The sequence below is a fragment of the Doryrhamphus excisus genome, linkage group LG7, assembly GCF_037039965.1.
Source record: "Doryrhamphus excisus strain RoL-2023G ecotype Guam linkage group LG7, RoL_Dexc_Guam_v1.1, whole genome shotgun sequence".
Classification (NCBI taxonomy): domain Eukaryota; kingdom Metazoa; phylum Chordata; class Actinopteri; order Syngnathiformes; family Syngnathidae; genus Doryrhamphus; species Doryrhamphus excisus.
Window position 1 is genome coordinate 8,604,395 of NC_136363.1, and position 22,438 is coordinate 8,626,832.

Below are 22,438 nucleotides of genomic sequence, written 5' to 3' on the forward strand. Positions count from 1 at the left end.
GACATATTTTCACCCAACGTTGCATCTCACTGGGATTAGGCAGTGCAAGTAAGACACTGGTAAATACATTTGCGTCCAATTAATACGCAAACTGCAGTTTGCAGTTGCCAGATTGTTTCTCAGTGTTGAGTCCCATGTTTTCAACCTTTCGTGCTTACATGCTACGCTTTCCTTCTCTAAACTAGCTTCTCTCCAATGCTCTCTGTGTTTTTCCTTATGGCCTCATGGCTTCACTCAACACCACTGCAGCCCTCGTAGTTTTGTTCCATAATTTTGGTTGTTTGTCTGTATGTGTCTTGTGATTAGCTGGCAAACAGTCCATGTGCACCCCGCCTCTTACCCTAAGTCAGATGGGATGACCCTAATGAGGGCAATACAATATAGAAAACGGATGGATCTATATTGTTATATTTGGTGGCAGGAGGGTATTCCTTTGTGACCCGAATGGATGGATGGATGGTATTCCTACAATCCTGTAGTTTGCATAACTCAGTGAAGGAATTGTGTTCATGTCCTTATCATGTATTAAGATGAAATTAATTGTCCAGAGTGCATTGCAAATGAAAGTAAGACTTTACAGTGTTTTTGGCTACAGTTCATACATTCTCTACACTAGGAAATGTGAATTGGGTTTAGACAGGTTAGTTTTATCCTACTGATGATGTGTTGTCATAGTAATCTAGTGTCCTTTTCAGCCCGCTCTGTGATGCAGTCTGTGTTTTGACCAAACAGCGTCTTATTATCACAGCTTCTCCTCCATCATAACACAATTAGCATTTACACAAGGACACCGTGTGTTTGGCATATCAAATGTTATTGCACAACAGCACAATATACAGGTGGAACTATTAATTATGACAAAAGAGGCTTTGGTTAGTCTATGAATAATTTCTCAGCCAAAGAGCTACCATTGAACGGGGAAAAATAGTGGAAAAAAAACCCAAAGAATTAGCAGGATGGCCTTAACTCATTCTACATTAAAATACTTTTACACCCTGCGTGTTGTTTCATTGCATCCAAAAGGGTCTGAATTCTTGTGCTTTTAGATTTCAGCCCCGTTGTTCCTCCTTGGGGGGCTGAGGTGTTTGTCATGGCAGCTACATAATTCACTCGGATGGGAGACAGTGACTCGGCTCGTCCCTGGGGTCAAGACACTTTACGTGCTTCCTCTTGCTGAGATGGCAAAGAATGCTCCTCGTCCATCAAGGCATCCCTGTCTAGAGCGCACCGAGCAGGCCATGCAAAGGTGATCAAGTGCCTGTGTGCACACGCACACACACACGCACACACACAGTATAGGAACTTTCCTATTCATCACATCTTTATTCCTTCCCTTTCCCCTCGTTCCTATTCCCTCTTATTGCTGGCAACTTGGCCAGAATGAAAATGGCCACATAGGATGACCTTTGACCTTTACAAGAGTGATGGTCTCTTCTCGTTGAAAAAGTTCCTCAACTGTCTTCTCAACTGAGAAAACAAATCACTTTACCATTGCTTCCAAATGCTTTGTAATGTGTAACAATTGGATATATGTATATATGCAGGCCCTTTGGATTCAAGACTGAATAAATAAATGCCACCCTGGCTTTCCTTCCTCTCCTTCCAGCTATGCGTTTGAATGGCATTGCAAGATTGATCTCGACACGCATTCAGCTGCATTAGCTCAATGGTCAGATTTTGCACTGACAAGCAGTAATTCAATCAATGCCTGGTTTCTCCATGCACACGGGGTGGCCGGACAAAGGGCGTTGAGCCTCACATCACTTAACTTCAAATTTTATTTTGATGAATCAATTAAAAATGTGATGAAATCATCGTGTTATGCCCACATGTCAAAGCATGCATCTAAAAGTAATGCGTCACAATGCATTAGGTGACTTATGGTTTGCAAGTTTTACATATGTCTACACACACACACACACACACTAAAATGTATGCCAGATATATCCTTATTTCCCTTGCACAGCAAATTCAATAAAAAACAGCGCCTCGCAATGTACAGGGCTGCTGAGGTGAGATGTAGAGATCATGGAGATATGATGGTTGCACTAGGGAACATGTACCTCATATGCTGAGACCGATAGGGAAGCCTCAAGGAAAGCCACAATCATCGCATCATCTGTATAGAGCCAACATAGACTTGTGTATTAAAAAAGAAACAGGACGAGTCATGTTATTTGCCTGCTGAACAATGTACATGTTAGTGTGCGAGTTCAAATACATTTGGCGCATACATAAACCCAATCCATTTTTCCTATAAGAAATACAGTAATTGTAATCCAATTAATGCATTCCAGACACCTAAAAATATTAATAGACTATTATTTTTATTGAAGACATGTTGGTGATGAGTGGAGGGAGGATGTCAGGGGATGGCTCACTGTTTGTTTAACATCTCTGTTAAAGCATTCCCCCTCTCGGAACCTGTACTTTTGCAATTCTCATCTTTATCTGGCAACTTGGAACATTTTTGCAGCAAAAAGGGCAGGCTCTTCTAACATAGATTTGGGTTTTCATTGTTCTGTGTGCATTCTATGAAGATATAACCCCCACAATCCAGCACAACCCAAAATCTGTCTATAGTGTCCCAACACTACAAGAACCACAATCCATTCTTCACAGACACCAAGTCACCGACCCATGGATGCTTACTTTGGGCACTCAATTCAACAGAAATCCGAAAATCCGAAAGATGTTCCACTGTACCAGAACCAACCAACGAGACACTGGCTTCATTAGCGCCAGCTGTTTGGGTGAAATCTGCATGACTTTTGCTTGTATTTTGTCTTACTTTACCCCTCAGTCAGGCCTCTCTCCCTCATTCTGCCGGTTACCTTGGAAACAGTGAAGGCTCACACTGTAAAAACTAAGGCAGCGTATGTATTATAGTAATTTAATGAAATACGTCCTTAGAAAATAAAACATTCTAATCGATTGATTTATGCAGGTATGTAATTGACGGATTACAGAAATGTGAGTGGCATATTCACTTTTGTGAGGTACTGTATCATTAGATAGAAAAGTGAGTTTATAAAGACACACCCTGCAAACATTAGCGCAAAATTAAGATGCCAATTTGTGGAGGAATTTGATGCATTCATCTTTCAAACATATTGTTTATGGCCTATGACAAAAATCCTTCGACCAGTTATATAGAAACACCCCTGTCTTTGTCACATTAACGAAGACCAGAATGTCAATAGACATCCTATTAACTATGTCTCCTTAATTAAGTTAAAAGCATCACTGCACTGAGCAAAGGCACATTGGAATGACTGATCAATGCCTCCACTCCACCCTGTCCACTCCCTTAAATTTCACACTTTCCTGCTTTGTCCTCCCACCCAGTACAGCTGTGCAGACTGAATTACCGGGTTTGGCCTATGAGCTTCAATCAGTTTGATTTTAATTGACTGTGCTGGCATTTGCCATTATGGTATATTACGGTAAATTAGTGAGAATCAGACCGTTCCACATTGCATCATGGTGTTAAATCTATAATGGATCTTGGCTCAGTAATAAGCAATACAATATGATCTTGTCTACTATCATGCCAGCGTCATAGAGGGCTGAAAGCCAAGCTGAGATATGTGTACACGTGTATTATAATTGTGTTGTAAAATGTACATTTTTGGGGTTTGATTGTGGTATAAAATGTCAAAGGTGACCTTAGTTCCATGACCAGGAGATCGTATGAAAAGTCTGACAATTTAAGCTGCATGGATGAATATAAAAGACCTGATGACCATATTACTGTCTCAGACATTTCCTCAGCTTCATTGGTTTGTGATTAATTCCCATTTTGTAAACTGGAAATTGGTGAAAGTGCATGTAATGGTTTTTGGTCACTTGGGGGCAGCAGAAACAAATTGCAAATTGATTTCAATTACTCTAGAATGGGCTTTAATGTGAAAATGGAACAGAATGTTGGTCCAATTGGTTTCTCACCTAAAAATAGTAACGGAAATTGCAAACACAACAACAAAAAATTGAACAACACATGGTAGCTAACGTATGAGAACGAGGGCCTCATATTTTCTTGGACGTTTGACTACTGCATGGAAAATAAATGAATCCAAGAGGAAACTGTGTATGAATCATTTTGTGATAAAAACACAGATGAACTTACACTGTATTCATGACAAGATGTGTGCCACATTGTACACTAACTGGAAAATTTATGCAAACCAAGGCATGAATTTGCTGGCTAACCAGGACAGTATGTTAACCGAGGCTGCACTGTATCTGCAAGCTCAAACATAATTTGGAACATCATGAAGCCTCCAAAACACAAAAGACAAGTGGATGTATTCAGGTTCCACAGACATGTGCAAAAGTAAACATCTGTTTTTGTCGGTTTGTTTTTGGCAGTTCAAGTCCGCCTAAAAATATCTGCTTTTTTATACTAAATGCAAGCTTTGCCCATATGACAGCTGGCAACGCAGCGTCGTGTAGAGACAGAGTTTCACTTGATTTCTCTACCATATGAGCCAATAAAAAGAAACTGTGTCTCCCACTGATCTTGCAATTACCAACCAGCCAAGCACATTGCGCTCAACAATAACAGTGCAGTCGGTCAATGTTTAAACTGTAGTTAGATTAGTCAGGCAATCATGAACATACTGAATAACTTTGTTCTAGCACACTTATAGGACTATATTTACCACATGTATCTGTATATAAATGCACCTGACGTTTTCCACTTACATGAACATCGTGTATGGTCACTATGGTCCCACCGAGCTGTGGAGCCTTATTGATGAAAAGAGAGTTTACCAGCATTATTGCGTTCATATTGCCTTCAATCCCGTGGGTCCTTTCCAAGCTGGGGCAGTGGATCTGCTATATAGACCTCTTTGGGGAGGTTCACCTACTTCAACTAAACCCAAACAATAACATAACAAATCAACTTCATTAACAAGGGTGTCAGCTGTATAAACCCAAAGCAAATGTGGCTGACTACTACAGTGCATCCGGAAAGTATTCACAGCGCTTCACTTTTTCCACATTTTGTCATGTTACAGCCTCATTCCAAATTGTATTAATTTAATCTCTTACCTCAAAATTCTACACAAAATACTCCATTATGACAATGTGAAAAAGTTTTTTTTTTTTACTTTTTTTGAATTTATTAAAAATAGAAAACAAAAAAAATCACATTTACATAAGTATTCACAGCCTTTGCCATGAAGCTCAAAATTGAGCTCAGGTGCATCTTTTTTCCTCTGATCATCCTTGAGATCTTTCTACAGCTTAATTGGAGTCCACCTGCAGTAAATTCAGTTGATTGGACATGATTTGGAAATATAATAACTGTCTATATAAGGTCCCACAGTTGACTGTGCATGTCAGAGCACAAACACCAAGCATGAAGTCAAAAGAACTGTCTGTAGACCTGCGAGACAGGATTGTCTTGAGGCACAAATCTGGGGAAGGATACAGAAAAATTTCTGCTGCTTTGAAGGTCCCAATGAGCACAGTGGCCTGGAGGCCTCCATTATTCGTAAATGGAAGACGTTTGGAACCACCAGGACTCTTCCTAGAGCTGGCCGGCCTTCTAAACTGAGCGATCGGGGAAGAAGGGCCTTAGTAGGGGAGGTGACCAAGGCCCCGATGGTCACTCTGTCAGAGCTCCAGCATTCCTCTGTGGAGAGAGGAGAGCCTTCCAGAAGGACAACCATCTCTGCAGCAATCCACCAATCAGGCCTGTATGGTAGAGTGGCCAGACGAAAGCCACTCCTTAGTAAAAGGAACATGGCAGCCCGTCTGGAATTTGCCAAAAAGCACCTGAATGACTCTCAGACCATGAGAAACAAAATTCTCTGGTCTGATGAGACAAAGATTGAACTTTCTGGTGTGAATGCCAGGCGCCATGTTTGGAGGAAACCAGGCACTGCTCATCACCAGGCCAATACCATCCCTACAGTGAAGCATGGTGGTGGCAGCATCATGCTGTGGGGATGTTTTTCAGCAGCAGGAACTGGCAGACTAGTCAGGATAGAAGGAAAAATGAATGCAGCAATATATAGAGATATCCTGGATGAAAACCTGCTCCAGAGCACTCTTGTCCTGCTGAAAAATGAACCTTCGCCCCAGCCTGAGGTCAACGACCCGAAGCACACAGCCAAGATATCAAAAGATTGGCTTCAGAACCACTCCGTGAATGTCCTGCAGTGGCCCAGCCAGAGTCCAGACTTGAATCCGATCGAACATCTCTGGAGAGATCTGAAAATGGCTGTGCACAGACGTCTCCCATCCAACCTGATGGAGATTGAGACTTATTGCAAAGAAGAATGGGCAAAACTGCCTAAAGATAGGTGTGCTAAACTTGTGGGATCATATTCAAAAAGACTTGAGGCTGTAATTGCTGCCAAAGGTGGATCAACAAAGTATTAAGCAAAGGCTGTGAATACTTATGTAAATGTGATTTTTTTGTTTTCTATTTTTAATAAATTCAAAACATGTCAAAAAAACCTTTTTTCACATTGTCATAATGGAGTATTTTGTGTACAATTTTGAGGTAAGAGATTAATTTAATACAGTTTGGAATGAGGCTGTAACATGACAAAATGTAGAAAAAGCGAAGCGCTGTGAATACTTTCCGGATGCACTGTATATTAGATATCATAGATACTGATATGTAGGTGGCTAACAAGTGAATATCTCAGAGTCGATCAGGTCTGAAAGGGACGAGAAGGCAGGACAAGGCGATGGTTGATCGATAAGTCCTTCCTGATGAATGACTGCACATTAGAGTAGTGCTCAGATAAATGATTAAACGTTGCAGCCGAGCAGGAACCGGGTTAGTTGATATCAATTACAGCTGGGGTGAAAATGCACCCCTTCCTGTTCATAACCATCTGGGTATTTAATCACAGAAGATAACGCGGCTGAAATCTTAATTGGATTTACTGCACGGCTGGTTAATTATAAATATGGGCTTTACCAAAGTTGCCTATGGTGCCGTCTCCAAATACGGTTAATGGATATGTATTCCAATCAATCCCAGTCAGGAAGGGGCTACACAGCCGGGAAGCAGACTGCCACAGAGTTCACAATAGAGAGGGTTCGATCGAAACGGTTAAAAGGGGAACTCAGAAGGGAGAGGAAGGTAGTGGTGAAGTAATGAACTCCTAGTTCTTGTAAGAAGCAACCAAAAAGATGTCAGTATGAGAAAAGCTGGCTGGTACACCCACAAATGTCAGTCAACTAAAAAATGTCAAATGGACAGACAGGCAGTTCCAGGCTTGAGACTGGCATTAGAGTGCAAGAAGAATTCAACCTGCGGCAGCTGCATAAAAGCCCGTCAACAACCCTTTACCAGCCCACAAGCCAATAGTGTGGAGCTCCTATCTAAATTACACTTTGGAAGGATCATCTCTCAGTCTGAAATGACTGTAAAATGATCGTAGTCTCAAATCAACAACAACAGGTAATTCATGCTCAACATCTCATCTGTATCTCACCATGATGCCGTATTTTCTTTCTTGCTATTTCTTGTCTCTCCATATCAACAGAGCCCCTGCTGTGGCCTCCAACAGTCGGGTATCTCCATCCTGCTGCGCTAATACACGTTGTTTTTTTTCTACGGCTTAATGTGCTTTCAATGCTTCTGTATTTTTATCTGTACCGACTGACACAAGAATGTCCAGGAAATTAGTTGCTTAAAGGCAGCTATGGATTGTATATGGATTTGGATTCCTTCACCTTGTATCCTTCTTCTTAAGGGTAGAGGGTCGTATGCGTCCTTATACCAATATTATTAGCTCCACTGAAAGGAAGTCCCATCAAATCACTTACATACGTCTCCTATTGTGTATTGCAGTTAGCGTAGACCTGAACTACATCATACTGAGAAATATGTTGGTAATATTGTGTCCCTCCTGTGTAGCTAAATAAGTTATATTCAGTGGAGAGTTCCTCCCTCATCCCAGCCCCAAACAATGACAACATAATCTGAAGACAATACAGCCACTAATCCACACAAAACTGGGATTGTTCAGAGAGAAGCAAAGTAGGAATACGGGAGAAAGGGGCGAGTGAGCTGCAAAGGCGGCTAATCCTGATAAGAAATGGAGGCCGGACTAAGAAGGATGAAGTTACTTTTAGGAGACGACAAATATGAAATACTGAAAATTAGCATCATGTTGCCTGAGGATAATAGAGACAAAAAAAAGTAATGTAACTAAAGTGATTGTCTTTTCATTTGTGCAGTAAAGAACACACTCACAATGATTTGCAGAGTGTTTTGCACTACAATGCATATACTGTGTGTGTATCCTGGAAGTTGTCAACAACGCACTGAGGTATTAAACTATAATATTTGACATGGCCTTCCTATTCAAGCTGCATTACAAGACTGTTAAAGCCCACTTCCCATTCTTCATGTAACTGCTCCCGTCCGTCCGTCAAACTGAAGCCATCAAAACAACCCTAATTGAAAAGCCAGTTGTGGTTTCTCACCAAATAGTAGCTGATGGAGGGGGGAGGAGATTAATTACATCAAAGCCTGCAATCCAGAGGGGTGGGAAGTTGACATTTACAAGAGGCCAAGCGAGGTTGTTAATTACACACTTATGTAAAGTTGCAGGTTTTCTATTGTGGGCTGCTGCTGCAGAAACAACAGAAGAATTACAGCATATGTAACCTTTTAAAGATGTCGTGCTAGTCGGGTAAAGTGGGGGATGTGTGTGGCATTTAGGTGACAAAGAACAAATAACTTTAAAAACTTGTGGAGACCTCCGTCAAATTTAAGGGTTTCATTGTTTTGCACACCCTTCACATATCAGCAACAACTGTAGTCGTCTCAAGGGAGAATGTAGCAGTGGTGCGCAGTCAGGGCCTGCAAAGCCTCCTCTGCTGGCCTCTTCTGCCCTGTTGTGTTGAAAGTAGCCGTCGCTGGCCAACAGTTACGTTTTATGCATTACCCTCATACATCTGATTGGCAGATTGCAGTATGAAAGCCCACCCTGTTTAGCTAGGATCTGCGTACTGTGACTGTAATTTTAAAAAGCAGCTATGAAAATTTGTCGTTTTGCGCAATTTTGTGAGCCAACCAAAACACAAACATCTTGCCTGTGCACTTTGGTTTTAGGCAGAGGTAACCAACCGATGTGTTAAAAAAGGTAGGAGGAACAAGTTAAAAAAATCATGGCAGCAAGGGTGAGCGCTGTGCAAGAATAATAATGCAGGAACAGTGCCACTGGGGTTCAAACTTGCTCCTCGCATTGCTGCACAACTGTGAGTCATCCTTGTCTACACTTCGGTGGGCCATTCACACCTCGATTATTTTAACTACTTTTTTTTTCTCCCCATTCTCCCCTGCAGTCACACTATAGCTCTGCACCATACTTCTCAACCACTCATCTCATCCCCTCCTTTTGTGAGGATGCAACTTAGGTATGCGCTGCCACAGGGCAGTCGGTCATTATGGGAACTGTAGGTGGCAAAGAAAACCTTTTAGGGGAACAAAAATAAAGACAGGCATTGAGGAAACTACTATGGTGCCGAACTGCACCACAACTTGTGCCTTTACCATGTAAATAACTCAGCCGACACACTACCCTTGCCTGTCAGTCAAACGCTACATCGTCAGATTGCTCTCACATCCACTGGAAGACTGTTCAAAGCAAGCGTGCATAATCATGCATGCACATAATCATGGCTCTGTCAAGCAACCAATGCACATATTGCAGTACCTGCAGGGCCATAGAACAGAGTGTGTAAAAAAAAAAAAAAAAACACTGAGAAAGATGTTTATAGGTCTCTGTAAATGTAAGCTGATTGATTTCCTGTTAAATGCCCTTCAGATCTGAGCAGGAACATTTTTAAGCCAATGTAGGTCATAAAAAGACTCAAAGGCACTGCTACAAAATATTTTGATCAAAACTTGGGAATTAGGACCACGTTGAAACTTTTATCAAAGCTTATGTAATATTCATATCAATACATACACTAAATAAACACATACACTTCCCTGCCGTGTCTTGAGTGGACAACCTCTGTGGGTCTCACCTGAAACCTGTGGCACAGACATTGAATTACAGTTTCATGTATGATGCTATACAAACTAGCGTATACAAAAAAAGTCATATTGAAAGATGACCTTCCTGTGCATGCTCGACTGTGCAGTAGACGGGCCCACTTGAATGTTCTTGAACGTCTGCCTGGGTGGAACTATTGTGTATAAATGTGCTTTTCGACTTTTTAGCTGTAGAGCGGAACAACAGCAAGTTGCTGTCTGTTCACCAAGAAAACAAAAGCCCAGAAGGAAGGATACAAGTGGACAGAAACTCAAACAAATGTCTTGTAGAGCTGCTAGGAGTAGACTGCCATTCAATGAGACAATAAGAAAAAAGGCTTGCGAGTTCCGATCAAATATACACGAATGACATCACACTTGTCAATGCTCAACTACGTTGAGACAAGCCGAAGGGGGATGTGGTCATCTTCAAATGTGGTCTCATCATCTATGCAGACCCACTACGATAACACGTCAGTCACTAGCCGCAAGCTAAGAAAACACAAATATATCTTCATAATGTAATGAGCATATCATTTAAGAACAAACATGCATGTACATTGTTACACATAAGAAAAAGGGTAATTGGCTACTGGGCTGGGACTGACCTTTTCAGATGTATTATGCTAATTTCTCCATCAACATTACCTTAATTTCTCTTTTATTAACTGGTATTTCACGCTATAGGCTAATAGTCACATTTGATAAAGGTGTGCGGCAATGTTTGAGCAATTATAAGCTTAATAGCAATGCTGACTGCATTTGCTGGTTATTAAAATAGAATGCATCAATAAAGAAAAGTGGAAGTATTGAATCATAATCATACCCAAAAAAAAAAATCCAGGAGAGAGACGCTTTTCCTGATGCTGAGAATCTCTCAGGTGTCCCCTCATAATTAAGCTGTGTACTTGTCCATATGGAAGGAAACTACACAATTAGGATGGCATCCATCCATCCATCCATCCATCCATCTTTTTCTGCTTATCCAAGGTCACGCAGCAGCCTAAAGACTACAAGCCCAGGCTTTCCTCTCCAAGGCTGCTTCGTCCACCTCCTCCTGGCGGATCCTGATGCGTCCACAGGCCAGCTGGGAGAAATCCTGTCCAGGATCTTCCCCGAGGAATTCTACAGGTCGGACGTGCCCTGAACAATTCCTTGAGGGAGGAATCCTACCCAGTTTCTACCGGATGGCAGTGCTTCTCACCCCATCTCTAAGCTCATAACCACAGGAGCGGGTAGGTCTGGAAACTAGTACTTTTTTAAAATATGCTGAATGCATCATGTACAACTGTAACTGTCAACTGCTGAAAGTACTGAAAGAAATCAGAGTTAAACATGCAGTAGCACGCCTTTATTTCCTCTTTGGCTGACCCACTTGGGAGGTGCATTGTCTATGCAGCTGATGAAAGACCAAGTAGACTAGATAATCATCCCACAACATCAAGGGAAAGGGTTACTTGGACAAGATCGATCTTGGACAGTAGGACGGGATGGGAAGGAGGAGAAGATCAAATGTTTCAAATTCCTCTTTGCCCGTTAGCCTCTTCCTCTGAGAGTTTGCAAAGAGATGCGCAAGAGAAGGTGAGTCTGCTGGTTGTTATGGTGACGGAAGACAGTAGAGTAGTCTTAGGGGTGGCAGTGTGTACAATGTAGCACTTGGGTTTATTGTTTTGTGGACTGACCATGACAAATATCTACACCAGCTGAGCCCAGACCAAAAGGTGTATGGGAAGCTGACAGAAAACACATCATACAGTGAGTAAATACAACATAATCAACACAAACTTGTAACTGTTCTCTTCAGTGTGCAAGAAAAGCATCGTCTGTGATTAAAGCCAAACAATACATTTAAAGACTGGAGGATATGTAGTATTATGCACTGGTCACTAGGTGTCAGTGATGTAATAATGTTCAGTGAGACGGCAGAGTGCCAGACTTGATCACCGGAATCAATCAGCAAACTTTGTGGAGCAGATGTAAATAAAAAGTAACACCACAAGACATTCGAACATGGAAAAGCACGCCAGGATGGCAGTAAGTCAATCAATACGCATGGTTCCTGCTAATATGCTTGAGTGTTTACCTAAATCTATTCTACAAATCTTAGAATAATACTGTGGGATTTCATTCCAAGGCTAAGTCGTCTTTCCAGTTGTTTGTGTCACATCTGGACAGTCGAAAAAAACATGTCCACAGTGTCCAAACTACTTCAAAATTCTGTACAACAGCCGTGCAATTAACCAATTAATTAACGGTGCAATAAACCTGTGGCTTGATCAAAATGTACACAGCTGTAAATAGTGTACACAATGTCTTGGTCAGCCACTCCAGAGCTAAATATGTGGAGTAATTTAAAAGTCAAAGCCATGTGACCAACACTAGTTGCTCCACAGTCATTCTTGGTTTCAGGTAGTCTTTCCATCGAGCCACATTCCAATATTCACAGTACCTCCAAAAGACTGACAAATCCCTCTGTCAGGTAATTAGCCTAATTAGTCAACTCGCTCGTCCTCGCGTTCCCTCCCTGCCTGCAGGCCCGCTGTTCCTCCCGCCTGGGCTCTGAGGAGCGCAGTCATTAATATCATTAGAGCATGGGCCATAAAGCATCCCATGTCAACGTGACGAAGGGAGAGTTGATAACCGGGCTGCGTAGTTTTTTGCACATCCGTCATTTCGGAGAATTTCCAGTCATGTAGGTCACCCTGGAAGGAGACTTAACTCAAGGACGAGTCCTCCAGTGTTCAATAAACCCCCTTCAGGTAACATGAGATTTTTTCCCCCTCCTTGGAGGTGTTTTCTCCCTTTTAGCACAGTCCCTTTAAAGCGGTCACCTGGATGATATATAGCATCATTTTATGTTCTAATGGGAAACAATGAAGGGATGTTACCTTCATAGGATGCTTTAAATCCCTGGCCGCTCACTGCGTAGTCAGATAGTAGCCACAAAGTGAGCCTGGAGCCTGTGCTTACAATAGGCGATGGCAGCTGGAACCCCGTTAACCTGAGAACAAATAAACAGAAGGACAATAACAGTCAGACAAAAAGCATCAACAACACTCGCAAGGTCACGTATTGTGCTTGAGCTAGCTTTCTGACAATGCATTCAAGGGTAACTTGTGTGTGAAACAAGCTTCTGAATCATGGACAAGCAATTTAAAATGACAACTCCTCAACAGGACAGAGGAGCTTGATAGATTTCTCTCCATCAGCACAGACTGCAAACACGCCGTGAATCAGATGCCCCGTGTGAGAATGAGCAAACAGTTGAGTAGACAAACATAAAAATGTCAGGCCCTGAGTCAACAAACATCCCTAATAACCATGCCGAACATTTTAGACGGGGGAGTATGAGCTGGAAGAGACTGTTTGCTATTTTGGAGGAATCAGTGGAATATGTATAGCCCCCTGTCTGCCACGCAATCCTGGTTTTACTCCATAATTGGGAAAATGCTAAATATGCATAAGACAAAAGGCACATTTTCTTCACTTGTGTGTTAGAGTTTGAACTACGGACTAGTAGTTTTGCCCAGTAAATGTAAATTAAATACACAAAATCGCATAATAAAGTAAGTATCCATTATGAACTGGATACCCTTTATGTAACATTGGAACAATAAATACAAGGAAATAAGAAATACAAGTATAATGAAAAATATAATAAAATACTGCTCCAAAAATCGTGCAATAAAGCATGCAATAAACCTGTGGCTTAATCCACACTTACACAACTGTAAATAGCGTATATAACGCCTTCATTATTGCGTTCTCTGCTCGTGTGTTTTTGTTTTTGTACTACACTCTGGCCCAGTCACCAGCCAGTCGCAGGGGCCCAATACATACAATACTGACATGTAATAACGCATTAACATTGCTCATGTACCAGTGGTAGCATCTGTGCGAGTGATGCCAGCTGCATCCATAAAATCATTCACAAGGTCAAAATGGGAAGGCATTTTATTCAGGGTGAGACAGAAGCTCACCGAAACAAACTGGTCCCGATCATGAGCCATCTATCCAAAAACCTCTTCCCAGTAAGGCAGATCTCATTTTCCAACAGACTCATTCCGCTCCGCTGTCATAAATAATGTTGGAGGACATCATTCTTGGCTTTTGCCCGCAAAGCACTCACCTTTGCTCGACAGGGGGACCATCATTGCACACGCTCACACATGCTGTTTATCATTCACAGAATCCAAAATAGCCATTGTCATTGCCATTATGTTGATACTTTTAGATGTTTTTAAAACCAAAGGAAATCTACTTTTATATATTAGTCATCATTCTTTTCAATCCATCTATCTATCTCAGGTAGAAGCAGACACCATTCATCTTGACTATTAATATCAATTCACATCATTTAGAAGCAAAATGCTCTTTAAAATGCAAAACATGCTCTCAAGAGATAACGGGAAGAAACAGACGCCAGAGATGGAAAGGAGGCAATAACCAAACAGGGTGGAATAACTACATCCTGTCCGCCTTGTACTTCTTCTGAGATCAATATCTTATAAAGAACATGTATACAAAATAAAGCTCAGGTTGATCCATTTCTGTACTACATTGTGCTAAATATCACTGATTTACTGATTTTAATAAAAGCCAGTCTTCTCCTCAGTTTTAGCTCATCTTTGATTTCCTGTGTGCTGCTTTAATTTGCATTTTATGTTTCCTCATGCACTCTCTGCATGTCCCCACCCCCTTCAAAATCTCCTTGCATCCTTCTATTTTATCCCTCTTACTGTTTAAAAGGTGTTTCAGTCTTCCACTTACACACTAGAAGTAAGGTAAAGAGGAATAAGTAGCAAATAAAAAAAGACAAAGATGCATAATTTCCCTCGTCCTCCAGATTGTCGCGGTGGGGTATAGCGGCTAAATGATGGGACACATGTTTATGCAAATAGCCCCTTTGCTGACCGCAAATTGAGTTGGAAGGCAGCCATCTTGGTTCAGCAGCGCACTGCGGTGGAAGAGCGGGGTGATACAGAGTATATGATGGAGAGACTAAAACAAAAGGGGGGTGGGGGGGTCCTTGCTGCATTCAAGTTGTGATATCTGGCCTGAGCCTGATACCACTCCTGAATCATTTATGGACAAGGAAAAGTGGACACCATGTGAAATCACATAGAAAGTGGCTGGAAAAGAGAAGGTGTGCTTAGTACACGATTGGAGTAGGCAGCTAGGACATTGGCTGAAGTGTAGCATGACTGCAAGCGAGAGGTACAAAATAGTGGATGTGGTGTGAATAGTAAACAGCATGGGAGATGAGTTTCAACAAAGTGAAGTGTGGCTTTAATTTGCCAAATAGAGAGTCTAAACAGTGTTTCGCGTTTGAGGAATATGTAATATTATACCTTTAATAAAGTGGCACCAATAGAAGGATTAAACATAACTCCAAACTGTAGTGTTAGCTCTAATGCTAATGGCAACACAACTCAAGAGGCGTCCAGGCTGGACCAACCAATATTATAAATCACTTAAGCGGGTTATACAGGGTCAACATAACGTGTTTGCTTATTTTCTTAGCCTGCATCCATTCATGAGCGCATGCATGCAGATTCCAGAATGTATGCTTCAAGTGTTTGCATATGCACGTGTGTGCATGGAGAGTCTATTAAGAGAAACTTTCCACCTGACTGGCTTCATCCTCATCTCAATGAGGAGCCTCTGCTTCCAATTATCCCGCCACTACCCATGGGAACGAGGGGAAGACAGACGGACTGAGAGGACACAAGATGATAGCGGCGGAGGGGGGAAAAACATAGGAAAGATGGTAATGAGGGAATGACGACGGATGTGGAACCTCTAACCATGAGGAGGAATCATCGCCTTCATTAAGCAACATTGGTGTTTACATCCATGCTCAAACACCTTCTCACACACAGGGATACGCATGCAAGTGGTTGAACCTTATGCATGTGTATGCATCTGACTTCCAAATGTAAGCATAAGGAAACATAAGCATTACAAAGTCTATAGGAAGTCATTTGCCTTTTCATCTCTTTACTCAACATGTGTGTGTATGGGAGGGAGAGAGAGAGAGAGAGCAAGGAAGAGTAGTGTCCTCTCTATGGTTTGTTGGCTGGTGATGCACTCGCTGATCCACTTCCTAGTCCCCATGAAGAAGGATTAAATTAACAAGTGTGTGTGTGTGTGTGTGTTCTCAAGATGGAAAGGGGAACCAAAGTGCTGAAGCAGCTGATTTTTCAGCAAAGAGAAGGAACAGCAAGGGGAAACAGAAAAATAGATACAGCAGCAAGATTTTGATAGTCGGCCGGAAGGGAGATATTAGCCAATAAACGATGGGTGGGCATGCAAAATGGATCAATGTCAATCATTATCTGGTGTGACCACCATTTGCCTCAAATACCGTATCCAGAGCATCCCAAAGTACAACTATTCATTTTAGAGAGGCCTTTTATTGTGGCCATCTCAGGCACACCCATACTGTGTAATCAACATCTTGGTATGCCACACATGTGAGGTGGATGAATTCATGAATTCCCACTGAGACAGACAATATTTAAGGCCACACACACACACACACACACACACACTAATTCAGCCAGTTTCACAAGCAATTAGATTGGCTTTCTATCAGCCCTTCTTGTGCATTCATGTCAGCACTACTGTAATGCATCCAGTCACTTTGCCCAAGGCTGGGATCTTGGCTTTTGATGGTTAGCCTCTGGGATGGCAGAGAAAATGATCTCCATTGAATCCAAAAGTTGAGCAAATATGTTCAAATGAATCATATGTGGTTCCAAAGGGACGACTGAGTTGCCATCTTTTAATTATCCATCACTTTTTATTTTAGTGCTCATCACAACCCGAAAGTCTGCAGGGCATGCGGTTCACACAACAAAGGTAAAATTTATCATAGCTGTAGGCAAGAGGAATTTGTAAACGTCATGCATGGCTCCCCCACCGATACCACAACTCATCAATGTTTTAACTTTTCCGAAAAGAAGTCTTTGTTTCGTCTGTAGTCAGAAATGTCTTGCTGTGTTGCATGGATCTACTCGTCAATATTCATGTGTGCGTGACATCACAAGGCCTTCACGCACCGTGCCTGAGCTGGAAGTGTCAGGAAAGTCTTTCCTATGTCACTGATGGGTGCTGATGTTGAGATTATCAACCGCAGTCGGCACTCACTGAGAGACAAACCGCAGTCAAGTCATTAACAAACCGGCTTCTCCAGAGGGGGGAGCGAGATTGGTAAAAAAGGTGAGCGTAAAATAGGAGTGGTGAGTTTCTAGCAAGCGTGTTTCAACAACAAGTGAATTGTTTGCAGCACCAGAAAAAGACTGAGTCATCAGCATTGTTCATCATCTATGTGGCAACACACCATTGAGTAGTTGTCATTTGCTCAGCAGAAATGCTAAAGTCATCAGCGGCTGAATTAATGGACGCACGCATGCATGCATGTGAATGAGGAGAGGAGTTACAGACGACTGCACGCAAATGGTTCAGCTTCAGAGATAACTTCTCCATAGAGTCTTTAATTAGATGCCTTTGTCTCACCGTAATTCCTCTAAATTAAAGTTGGAATTATGGACAGTTTTCATCATCATGACATTGACGCACATTAATTTCCTGCTGAATTATCATGCATCTAACCTGTACAACAGGTCTGAAGGCCCTGAAGGAATGATTTATAAGACAACGGATACCCGACACACCCACACATGCACACACATACATAATCTGGAGCATCGGTTGGTCAGTGACTGAGCGACTGTGGTTTCCTCTCAGGGTAACTGCACTCTATTAACAGTGTGTCGCATTGCCGTGATGCTCGTGGCATCTGCTCTGCACTAATCATTCTTACCTGCGAGGTAAAACGGAGGGCTTCACAATTTTTCCCATGACTGTATGCTGCAGGTTCAAGTGGATGTAATATACAGTATGCAATCATTGTGTAGTTATGATGATAGCCAACGTTGGTAGCTACCATTAGCTGACAACAAACCTTATGCGGGTGCGTGTTACCCATGCAGTAACTAAGGCAGACGGCACGTTTTAAAAATGATACCACTATACAGTGGAACCTTGGTTAGCATCAGTAGTTCATTCAAGAAGGTCTGGCCCTTAACACGGCTTCAAAATTACCTGGTGCTAAATGGTGCCAAAAAAAAAGTTGCAAAAAAAAGGGGGAAAAACTACTGACTTCAAGAAATAACTCTCTGTTGATCTCACTGTCACGCTATCTTTGTCAACAAATGTGTTGTTACAGAAAATAAACACTAACGTTAGGAGTACATTGAGTGCTTTCATTCATAATTTATAGACATTTTGAAGTGTTTTAGGCCTGTAAATCTACAAAAACATTTTTGTGGCATAAGTGGCATAAGTGTGTTTGTTAACCAGGACGTACGCTAACCAAGGTAGCATTGCCAGTCCAGTTTCCAAATCCCATGTTCATTCTCTACATAGTTACAGTGCATTGATGGACATTCAAAAGTCAACCAAAACCTAGAAGTTCAGAAAACAATAGGATAAGTATTTATTGATTGAACAGCATGCAGTAAGTCTTTATAAATCAGTGAAAAAAATAAAAAAAAAAATCAATGAACACAGGCTAAATCTGTCAAAGTGAAATTAGGCAAAAAGAATGGCATTACATCGTGTCCGTCCTTGTGCAGACATGTCAATTACTCACCGGCAAACAAATCAAGGCTGCCAAATGAATCGAGATGGCATTCACATGTCTACGGCAGTACCTTTTGTTCCGCACAAATCACCTTGCAATAATCCTCAGGCGAAAAACAATTAAGGGGAAGAAATAAAATTGATTGAAAGTCCTATGACTCATATCTCCAGGTAAGTGACAAAGCTGGTGATCGCCCAGTGATATGCATCTGTTTATTCACTATTGCCTGAGTGGATGGAGCGACGATGATACATGATAATTGCCTAAATGAACAACAGGAGAAAAACGAGACAGAGAAGACAATTAAAAGTAAAGAGAGTCAACAGGAAAGAAGCGTCAACATCTGTTCTGCATTTTACAGTGGTAAGTCTTCTATATCAGAACAATACATTTACTGTATAGTCAGAATGAAATAATAAACCTGGTGGCTGTCACTGACAGATATAGAGGCTTAGCCAAGCAAAGCCAATGCAGAAAACCAAACGGAATGCAATTGATTTATCAGCGGAGATTAGGTGTTTTTATAATGTTGATCATAAGAATGGTGTAAAAACACAGGGAATTATTGACATGCATTTGTATATAGTGAAAAAAAAAATCCCAAATTGTCTGGAACATTAATAGAAGGGGTTGGCTTACAGTGCTGAGTACTTCAATGTATGATCAATGATAAAACGTTGACACGTTCCCTTTGTGTAGGGGTACTTAGGGGTAATGACCCCCCCCCCCCTTACGGAGCAACGTAGACGGCCACATGCCATGTGATTAAATCACACATGTGCAAACCCCTTGGCTGTCTGCGCAAAACCTTTTGAGGACTCCAACTCAGCATGACGCTTTGAATCTATAGTCTCAATTCCGCCATTCAGATCCCTCTCACTGTGACGTTCGGTTTCACTTCACAGAGGGACGCCACTAATAGACTCCAAACAAGGTTGGACATAAGATCGGATTATCTGGCAGGGATAACAGGGACACAGTGACCGACGGAGTGCCCGAGCATTGCTATTTACTTTCGGAACGGAATTCTTCTTTGGTTCCAGCAGCAGAGCTGATCAAACAGTACAGAGAAGGAGCCAGCAAAGAAAATGGGAGGAGAGGATGAGGAGGGAGCAGTGTGTGTGTGTGTGTGTGTGTGTCATTGAAGAAAGTGGTGTTGATCTAGAATTAGCTCGAGGCTCTCACAAACACAGATTGTCTCATATGCCATTCACTGTGCGTCTGCATGCTGTTGACAGTCACTTTGGAGCGCTAAACGCCTCTGTCGCTTCACAATGCATCTTTTGTGCCTTATTTAAAGATATGCAGACTGGAATAAGCTGTTCTATTTTAGTCCTGAACCACTCTGCGTGCCCCTGTCTTTTTTTTAATGGAACTCTTTGCATTGTTTGTCGCACAAGCCAAGCTACAACACAATACGGAGTATTAATCTCACTAAATAGGCAAGAGTGCAACTGGTCACATGCCACAAGTGCCTCATTACATGGCAGGAATATTCTACTACTGGGTATATTGGCACAGACATTATATATGCGCTTGAACTATTATCACATTTCACAAGGTGTTTGGATCACTAATTAGAAGGATATGCTTGACGTCTCCGAGGGCTGAACAAGAGCAGAGAGAGGCAAAGGGTGAACTCAAAGGAGGGAAAAAAAAAAAAGTGAGACTGCCGCAGTGCTATAAAACAGGCTGAAAAATATCAGGGGAAGAAATGCGTCACAATAGACCAAGGCTCAGTTTATGGTTTTTATTGAGATACATACTGTTAGACAAAGGACAATTCCCATTATACTGTACTGTATATACACGTATATGTAAGTGTGGATAATTTCATACCATAAAATCTCTCTTCAGTTAACCATAGAGTTTTCTATACATTTCCTTTTTTTTTTTTTTTTTAAGTACGCAAGATGGCATTGTTGGTTGCAGTACTCTGCCAGTCATTTGAAACTCAAGCACGATTCACTGGTGGTACCGTTTTGTTTTTTCTTAACTCCTCATAAAAATAAACTATTAAACATACAGTTGAACGGCGGTTTTCATACGCCCGGGTTTTTTTGAAGGAATATACGAAAAAGTCTACATATGAGTTCAGATTTATGTTGTTGTTTGTGTAAATTTAATTTATAGAATGGTTGTTTGTTTATATGTGCCCTGTGATTGGCAACCAGTCCAGGGTGTACCCCGCCTCTCGCCCAAAGACTGCTGGAATAGGCTCCAGCATGCCCGCGACTCTAGTAAGGATAAGCGGTATAGAAAATGGACAGATAGAGTCTTGAAGCCTTGAAGCACTAGAGGCTAAATAAATTGTAGTTCTTGACTGCAAACTGCAGAGGCGCTGTTGATTAATCACAATAGTGAAAAGAAACATGATATCCGTTATGACAACTATCGACTCTCATGAATAATCCGCTTAATACAACTTTGGCATGCTCATGTTTTCCATTCCACTTTGTCTGGATCGTATATATACACTCAAATGAGCACCATGCACCAACATGTCTGCATTACATTTGAAATACACCTTGCCGTGCGTTACTAGCATTTGTTCTTTTTGTGCAAGGATTTCTTGACAAACTAGTTACCCACCTGTGGACTTCTGTACTATTGTACTCTAACCTAACAAGCTATTTGAGATGAAAAATGGCAAACGTAAGAAAATGAAAAAATGTGTACAGATGACATTACAAGACTATCCCCCATTATGTCAAGCTAAAATAAAACTGACCACTAAAGTTGCTGATAATGACAGATCCTTGAAAGGTTTATTCTTTAATCTGCACTGCAAAACGTTTCCCTCCGCAGCTGAAGTGCATCCCGTTACGATGCTTGATCTGCCCGGGGATGGCGAGGACGTCAATAGCAATAGGCTCATGCAGGATGTGGCGTGTAAATTCACAGCCATCTAGTTGATTATTTCTCTAATCCGAGACTGGTATTTCTGCCTCACAGGTGAGACGGTGGCCATAAATCTCAGCATCATTTCACTTTTCTCCCCTGTCTGGTGCAAGATGATGAAAAACAAACGATCACTCTTCACCCCCGCCCCAGCGTTTTTACCGGTCTGTCGTTAAAGCTGGCGTTGATAAGTGGTAGTCTCTCCATTAACAGCTCAAGCTCAGTGGAACCATAAATCCAATAGTCTATCTGTGCGTGTTTAAGTGTGTGAGTGGTCATATCAGCTGGTATTCGTGAGTATGTCTTGGCGTGGGGGGAAATACAGTACATGGGGAAATTATACAGACATACAGTGCATGTTTGCAGGGGGGTGGGGGAGTGAATGTTGCTGATTAACACATATGCAGCAATCTGAAAATGTACCCCGTGGCAGGACAGGCACGTGTAGAACAAAAGAAACATGCAAATGCACGTGCCGGGTACATGTGCATCACCGTGTTTACATACTGAGGTCATTTACCAAAGTGTGTGTTGTGAGAGATTGATAGCAGAGACCTTCGTCAAGGTAGAATTATTGCCAAGGCAAGTCTTCCAGCAGGCAGCGAGCAGACTACGTCACCACACTTCGTCACCCTGACCCATCAATATGGGTTCTTTAGCAGCTTGCATCGTTGCTGTTTTAGTTTCCATATTCAATTATATGCAGCGGGCCAATAAAAAAAACAGCCAAATGCCGCAAAAATGGATCTAGCTGCCACACCTTGGACACCCCTGCCTTTAAAGAGACAGGAGACACATTAAGGTCACCATTTTCATTGAGTCAGCTTCCTGTTGGGTCATTACAACAACCATCTTAATTAAAAGGG

The 22,438-nt window shown here is 41.8% G+C and overlaps 1 protein-coding gene across 1 annotated transcript in view; it reads right to left on the minus strand.

Annotated features, from left to right (window-relative positions):
- The window catches only part of csmd2 (CUB and Sushi multiple domains 2), a 153,093-nt gene that overhangs the window by 112,365 nt on the left and 18,290 nt on the right, over nucleotides 1-22,438 (minus strand). The window contains exon 3 of the mRNA XM_058046312.2: nucleotides 12,910-13,022. Coding sequence (XP_057902295.2) covers nucleotides 12,910-13,022 — 113 coding nt within the window. The remainder of the gene's footprint in view (nucleotides 1-12,909; nucleotides 13,023-22,438) is intronic.